Consider the following 7,378-nt stretch of genomic DNA (forward strand, 5'->3'; position numbering starts at 1 on the left):
GTGTGCCCCTGCCTGGGGCAGCCGTGACACTGGATGGGCTTTAAGGACTTTTCCAAGCCAAACCACTCTGATTCCGTGATTCCATGCCTGAAATGCCTCCGCTGTGCTCTGTATGATTTTAACACATCAAGCACATTCTGTCAGCACCAGAGATGCAGCCATCCCACACACAGAGGAATGAAGGAAAACCAGTTTCCTGTACATTTCACTGTGTCCATGCCCTTCCTTCCCAGTCCCTTTGCATGCCCACTGATAACTCCACTGGAACACACCGTGGTCACAGAGTCATGGAATCATTTCGGTTGGAAAAGACCTCCAAGAACATCGAGTCCAACCTCGTCCCCAGCCCAGAGCACTGAGTACCATGTCCACTCATTCCTTGGACACCTCCAGGGATGGGGACTCCAAACCTCCCGGACAGACCCTTCCAGTGCCTGACCACCCTTTCCATGGAGAAATTCCTCCTGATATCCGACCTGAACCTCGCCAGGACAGCTTGAGTTTCCTCTTGTCCTGTTGCTATTTACTCGGACTTCACCCAGGAACCCCGAGTGCGTAGGGAGAGAACAGCTCCCAGGCACAACACGCCCCACTGCAGACCCACCTGCTTTTCCCTCACTGCAGCCGTTCCACCCTGGCCTCTCTTTTAGCTCGAAGGAGCCATTTCATAAAACTTACGGAAATTATAGGAAAAAGAAAGAAAAAGGAAAGAAATCAAAGCAACAGCAAGAAGCTGCTGTGTCAGGCGAGCTGGGAGACCTTTTTGCCAAGAGAAAGAGTGGAATTTTCTGCCAAAGCGGGGGGAACTGTTGGGTCAGGAACCGCAGGGTTTTTTTAAACAAATCCCCCTGTAATCTCTAATGCTGTTGCTTGCTTTGAAAAGCAATGTGTGCATGATAGGACAGGTGTGTGTGTGGGGAAACCTGCTCAGCTCCTCAGCCAAGTATTTCCCCTCAGCAAAGAGCATCTTAAAATATCCCAACGTGGGCATCTCCCGCTGGAAAGCGGCACTTGGCACTGCTCTCTCTGCTGCAAGCTGGAACTTCTCCAGGGCCTCTCCTCACATCTAGGAAGAAAACCCGAGTGCTTCCAAGTACTTTAACCTGCTTAAGTTGATGTTCCCCCATTTTTCAGATAGCTTGGTATGTGGCTCTACATAGTTGGCAGACTTAAGAATACAAAAAACATAAGTAATTTATGACAAATACTCAGTTTGAGGCCAAACTGCAAGAAGTAGCTGAAGGAGTTGCATTAAAAAGTAACTATAAACAAGGTTTACCACTCCTCTGAGATCACATTCCCTTAGGTGAGAGGCAACAGCTTAATGTATATTTTACAATATTCATCTCAGTAACTTATCTCCATCATTACTCATCCCAATAATTAAGAGGAAGGCAGGTTTATATAAATAGCTCCTTGAAGAACACCCTAATTTAGAGCTCATTCCCTAATTGAGCTGATAGCCCAACACTTTCTGGAAGGGCCCGGCTCCCTGGGGGCAGCGCTGGTGCCAGGATTCCGCGCGCACGCTGCAATCCCACTCGCCACGCCGCCCAGACCGTGTGGGACACGCAGCAGGATAAACAGCAGCCCTGCTGGCCAGGCAAAGTGCTGAGCAGGCGTTTCCTGCCGGCTGCCAGGGAGCAGACAGGCCTGCAAAGCTCGTCTGACCACGGGAGATTAATGGCTTTAACAAATAATGCCGTAACCACGGGACGCGGCGCTGGCGGGGCACGTTCGCAGCTCCCCGGAGACGCAGCACACGCGGGACACGGGCAGCAGCCTGCAGGGACCACCGGGCAGCTGGAGCTCCCCACACCTGCCAGGTTCTCCTCACACAACGTGATGCTGCATAAGAAGAAGCTGGCAATCATACACAGTAGAACACTGACCTCCCACCTCAAAACCTGGCTTAAAACCTTGGCAAGTCAAAGCTCTAAGGAGGATCAGACTCAAAGTTTGAAATCAGCAGCTCTGGTCTTAAATAGAACTTCACTCCAAAGGTCTCACTGATGCTTATTGACACGTGAAGCTCTTCCAAGGTTGGAAGGGATCTTAAAGCTCAGCTCATTCCACCCCTGCCATGGGCAGGGACACCTTCCACTATCCCAGGCTGCTCCCAGCCCCATCCAGCCTGGCTTTGGACACTGCCAGGGATCCAGGGGCAGCCACAGCTTCTCTGGGGACCCTGTGCCGCGGCCTGCCCACCCTCACAGGCAGGAATTTTTCCCCAATATCCAGTGTAAATCTGCAGTTTGGCAGAACCCACTCAGCCCAACAAGGTCAGGTCTGCACTCCCAGGCTGTGCCTCATCCCAAGGGCAGTGTCCCACCGGGCTGTCCCGAGCCCACGCTGCTCCTCTGCCTTCCCTCACACCGAGGGAACGTTCTGTCTCTGGCACACACCTGCCAACCCTGTCCCCAGTTGGATCAGACAGGCAGAAACTCCGTGTTCCTCAGGCCCAGCAGCCCCACCAGGCTGGGACCTGCACACCCAGTACAAGGGCGATGTCACTGCACAGCAGCTTCCCAGGCTGGGGATGACTAAGCCATGACCAAGCACTGTGTCCTTTACCAGTAACACTCCCAAGTCCATCCTTTAGGACACAGAGCTCATGTGCAGTGATGGATTTGGTGATACAACTTCTAAAAGAAAACCACTTGCTCATTTGCACAGAGCTCAAAGTTAAATCATTTAATGGGCTTGGCTCTGGCTGTGCTATTTTGTTTTCAGAAATAATTTCAAATACTTGGGAAATAGAAGTTTGTTGTAAAATACAGCAAATTTTATCTGCTATGCACTTAAAAGATTTTTCAATTTTTTTGAAGACTGGCCTATTTCTTCGAGACAATTCTATAAAATATGGTTGTTCCCTACTACATATCCTACTTCGTTTTCAGTGTGGAGTATCCATATTCTGATATTGCCATCACTAAAAAGGCCCTGGTACAGGGTCCCCAGAGAAGCTGTGGCTGCCCCTGGATCCTTGGCAGTGTCCAAAGCCGGGCTGGACAGGGCTTGGAGCAACCTGGGATAGTGGAAAGTGTCCCTGCCATGGCAGAGGCTGGCACTGGGTGATCTCTAAGGTCTTTTCCATCCCAGACCAGTTTGAGTCTATGAAAAAGGCTGAATTTAGTGTCTAATCCAGCATCAAATTAAGTGAGAGTAAAGACTAATGCTGACTTTAAGCACTAGATTTGGTCTCTGGTGCCAAATGAGAAATCTCAGCTTAATAAATGAAAATAAAATATTGAGAAAGCAGGGATATAACTCCTTCAGGAACTGGAAGAAGAGGCAGTGAGCAGAACCCCGAAGGATTTGGGGAGTGTGGCAGTGTGAAGTTTTCACTACAGAAGCATCGCTGAGAACTGGAGCTGTGCCAGCCTGGCAAACTTCTCCTCTCTTATCTGCCCTGCCACAATGTGCATCACACACTTCCTCCAGAAAAGAAACCAAACCAGCCCGCACCCTGCACTGACTGGACCCTGTAAACATCACTCCTCCCCACTGTTCCTCAAAGTGGAACCTGCAGGGGAGAAGCTGAAGAAGTTTTAGCTCTCGGGGTGCACCGGTCACACAACCACATCAAGTTAACAGCTGTTGGCTAATTTTAGAAAATGAGTCAATAAACACAGCTCTGTACAGAGAAAACAATAACTTCAATAGCTGCTTTAATAGTGGAGATGATCAGCATTTCTGCCAGGGTGGCTCAGGTTGCTCACAGGGAATTAGCTGAAACACCCCCATTTACTCGCAGTGATACGACATTTCCAAAGGTCTCCCCAGAGCTCCCCTCTGGTTTAGCTGCTTGGGGTGGAATGGCACAGACTGTGCTGGGAGTGCACAGCCAGTCTGTGTTCACAGTGGCAGAGAGCAACTGCTCTGTCATTCCTGTCCTCAGCGCTGCCAAGGCTCTTTCATGCTGCCACTTTGTCTAATGCAGAGAAAAGACTAATTAGGAACACCAAGAACAAGCACAGCATTGCACAACAGTCTCTGAATTCCTACAGAGCTGAAGTTTTCTTATTTCACACACGCCAAGTCCTCAAAGAACACATTCCAGATGCTAAAAAACAGTTATACAGGTGTACAAGAATTTTTGGTTGAGTTAAACTTGTTGGCTATAAATCAGGAAACATCATCCCAGGGTTTCTAACACACTTGGACAAATATCAGGGAAAAAAGAGGTACATCCTGTTAAATTTCTGCACCCTTCCCAGCAAAGGAGTAAATTCAGTTACCTACCGATACTTGACTTTGATCTTGTCATTGTCAGGGTTGCAGTAAAGCCTTTCCAGGTGCTCCTGGGAATCGTTGGTCACACTTTGCCACCTCTGAGTTACTGTCCTCCTCACCTGCCAGTGATAGGGTAACACTGTGTGATGCTTGGGACAATCACTGCCATAAACACAAGTGCCCTGGAGAAAATCCACACAGATTTCAATCCCATCCTCCTGGTGGGTGTGATACTGCAGCTGGTTCAAGAGCTCAAACACCAGGTCAAGGGAAGCTTCTTCACTTTTATCCTGAAATATCCCAGCACTGAATTTATTGCTCGGGGTCAAGTTGTATTGCACGGGACAGCTGTTCTCCTGCAGTAAGCTAGATGTGTAGCTTTCCAGAACCTTGTCAGGGAACAAAGGACAAGCTGCACCATCACCAGCACTTGGGTGCAAAGGATGATCCTGGAATGATTCATTACCATTATCAGCAGCAGTTCCAGGCGTTTCTGGGGAGAAACTTTGCTCTCCTGACTGGACGTCCTGCTCACGATGCCCAGGGGAAGGATGAGCTCCTGGCAATTGACCCTGCACATCTGGAGCTGCTGGCATCAGCACAGTCACATTATTTTCTGTCTGGGGGCAAGAGGTACCGAGGTCCAGAGTCTTTTTCACAGCAGGTTCACATAAATCACCATGGCCACCACGCTGGCCTCGGGGCACGAAGACCCTACCCAAGGTGCCAGCTCCCAGCAAGCTGGTAAAGATCGGCCGCAAAGCCCGCAGAGCTTGTGTGTCCAGTCTCTTCTGCACTTGCTGCTTCTTCTTGAAGCAAGGCTTCACGGGTGGGATCTTTTCAGACAGCCTCACCTGAGGAGAAAAGTCCTCTGAAGGAGAGCACTTCATTCCTGGGCAGGGAGCCTGGGGCACCACACACGCTGGCTTGGGTTCGGTGTCCATCGGACACAGACTTTGCTCTCTCCAAATCACTTTCAAATGTCCCAGAGCCTCCCAAGAATCAATCTAGGGCAGAAAAGAAAACAAGACAGTTAATCTCTCTAATTGCTCATGGTTAACACGAACAAGATCACCCCTGGAGAGGATTTCGAGCCAGCAACAGCAAACTCCTCCCCTCGCTGTGACTGCGGGTAGCCCTCAGGCACGTAAAGCTTGAAAACAGCTAAACTCCGGCTAATTAATCCCAAACCCACACTCCTCATCTCCTCGCACATCCAGGCTCTGAGACACTCAGGCACGCACACAGTCCCCCGAGGGTGGGCAGGAAAGGGGGGTGGTCCGACGCCTCCTCCCTGTCAGGATGTTCAATAAACAAGAGCACTTGGATTCATTCTACTCCACAAAAGCGAACATGACAGCGCTGATTTCTGTGCCTCCCTCACACACAGACCTGAGGAGCATGAGACAAGTCCCCCCCACATTTCAGACATTCCTGCACCATTTCCTCTCCCACCAGAGGAGCAAACCTACACATTCCCATTCCATTCGCATGTGTCCTCCCTCGTGCCACCTCCCACTCCCACCGGCAGCACCGCCGGGGAGCCGCTGGCTGCGCGGAAACCCGCGGCGAACTTCACACGGGCTTCAGCGGGGGCCAGGATGTCACCCCGGCGTGGTTCTGAGCAATTCACAGCCCATTCCTGCCGCCGCCGCCCTGTCCCCGCCCGCACCCCCCGTGGCCCTGCTCTGTGGCACCCGGTCACCCGGTGGTGACACACCGCGCTCCTCTGCCTCTCGCCACGCTGGGCAACAGGAATTAAAACAGGGCAGGGAAGCAAACAGAAGGGTGGTAGTTACTCAGGAACTGAGAAAAACATTATTTGCAAGCTGCAGAAGTGTATTTTTTTAAAGCACAAATAAGCAGTGTGTCTCGTACGTCACCAAAAGCAGGTGCTACGCCTTTTAATCAGGAATCCTGTAATATTTGATTACATTTAATTAAACCTGCTTCAATCTCATATGCAGGCTCAATGCTCAGAGTGGAGCACATTAAGGATTACTTCCTGGATAAATGCATTCCGAGCAAAGTTACTCCTCACTTCAAAACAAAATCCCAGAAAACAGAGAAAATTTGGCAATAATCTCTTACTACTGATGATTTGCTCTGGAAAATTTCTCATTGAGTCTTCCGTATTTTGGAACATTCATTTGTAAGGCTTTTCCATTTCCCTGGGAAACAGCACGTCAGGATTGCCAGGAAAAAGAAAAAAAAAAAGCTGTACCTCTCAAATTTTCCCATTTTTTAGATTAAACTTAAAGCAAGTGGTATATCTGTTTGGCAGTTAAACCCAAAGTCATCGGTGTATCTGTTATTCTTCCACAGACACCAGGCAATTCCTCCAAACCACCAAAGGCACCTTCAAGTAACTCCAAGGGTTTAAAAATCCTCGACTCCAAAGAGAATGAGATGTTCCCGTTCATGCAGCCCAGGTCTCACCGCCCTGGCGAGGAGCAAGAGGATCGGCCAGGTCTCAAGGACCCCTGCAGTGCCAAGGTGCTGAGCAAGTGACTTCTGATCTTGTTCAGCCATACCTCTGCTGCTATTTCAATATTTATATTCCTCACTTGATCAGCATTTAAGTTTTGCTGCTATTTTTACAGAACTGCCTTAGTGAGCGGAGCCGGATCCCCCAACGACTCTAAAAATAAAGCGGCGAGAAGGACGAGTACGGGGCTTTGCCGGCATTCCCGTCTCAGCATTCCAGCAGGCCGGCCCCGGGAGCAGCAGGCAGGAGCGATCCCCGCAGCGACGCTCCCCGCACGCCGAGCTTCAGCAGCCGCCGATGCCTCGCCGGGGGGGTTCGCTCCCCGAGCACTCGCCATCGCACGCGAGCCGCGCCTCCTCTGCTCAAGAAAGCCACTCCGCTGGCCTTAAGACACGTTTCAACAATAAACAATAACAGCACCAGCCCAGAGACAGAACCTGAGGACGGCGGAGCTGCCGGGCAGCCAGCCCAGCGCAGCTGGGACCTACCGGCGCGGGCTCCCTCGGCGCGGCTCCCGCGTTCTGACCCAAATCCACGGTAACTCCAGAGCGAAACCACTTTTCTGCTGGGGGGAGATGTAATGAACGAGGCGGGCGCTGGGGCGGTGCCGGAGCCGCGCCGGGACACCCTGACCGCGGCCGGTGCGGGGTCAGC

The 7,378-nt window shown here is 50.9% G+C and overlaps 1 protein-coding gene across 3 annotated transcripts in view; it reads right to left on the reverse strand.

Annotated features, from left to right (window-relative positions):
- TIPARP (TCDD inducible poly(ADP-ribose) polymerase) overlaps positions 1–7,378 on the reverse strand; it is a 25,721-nt gene that overhangs the window by 9,393 nt on the left and 8,950 nt on the right. The window contains exons 1-2 of one of the 3 annotated variants that reach the window (XM_008633743.2): positions 7,213–7,372; positions 4,246–5,243 (exon numbers count right to left, since the gene is read on the reverse strand). In XM_008633743.2, the coding sequence (XP_008631965.1) occupies positions 4,246–5,180 (935 nt within the window). In that variant the 5' untranslated portion in view covers positions 5,181–5,243; positions 7,213–7,372. Of the gene's footprint in view, positions 1–4,245; positions 5,244–6,460; positions 7,050–7,212; positions 7,373–7,378 lie in introns of those variants that run through there. The other 2 variants (XM_017734375.1, XM_017734374.1) reach the window with 2 other exon arrangements.

Source organism: Corvus brachyrhynchos, unplaced genomic scaffold (genome assembly GCF_000691975.1).
Source record: "Corvus brachyrhynchos isolate BGI_N302 unplaced genomic scaffold, ASM69197v1 scaffold544, whole genome shotgun sequence".
NCBI lineage: Eukaryota > Metazoa > Chordata > Aves > Passeriformes > Corvidae > Corvus > Corvus brachyrhynchos.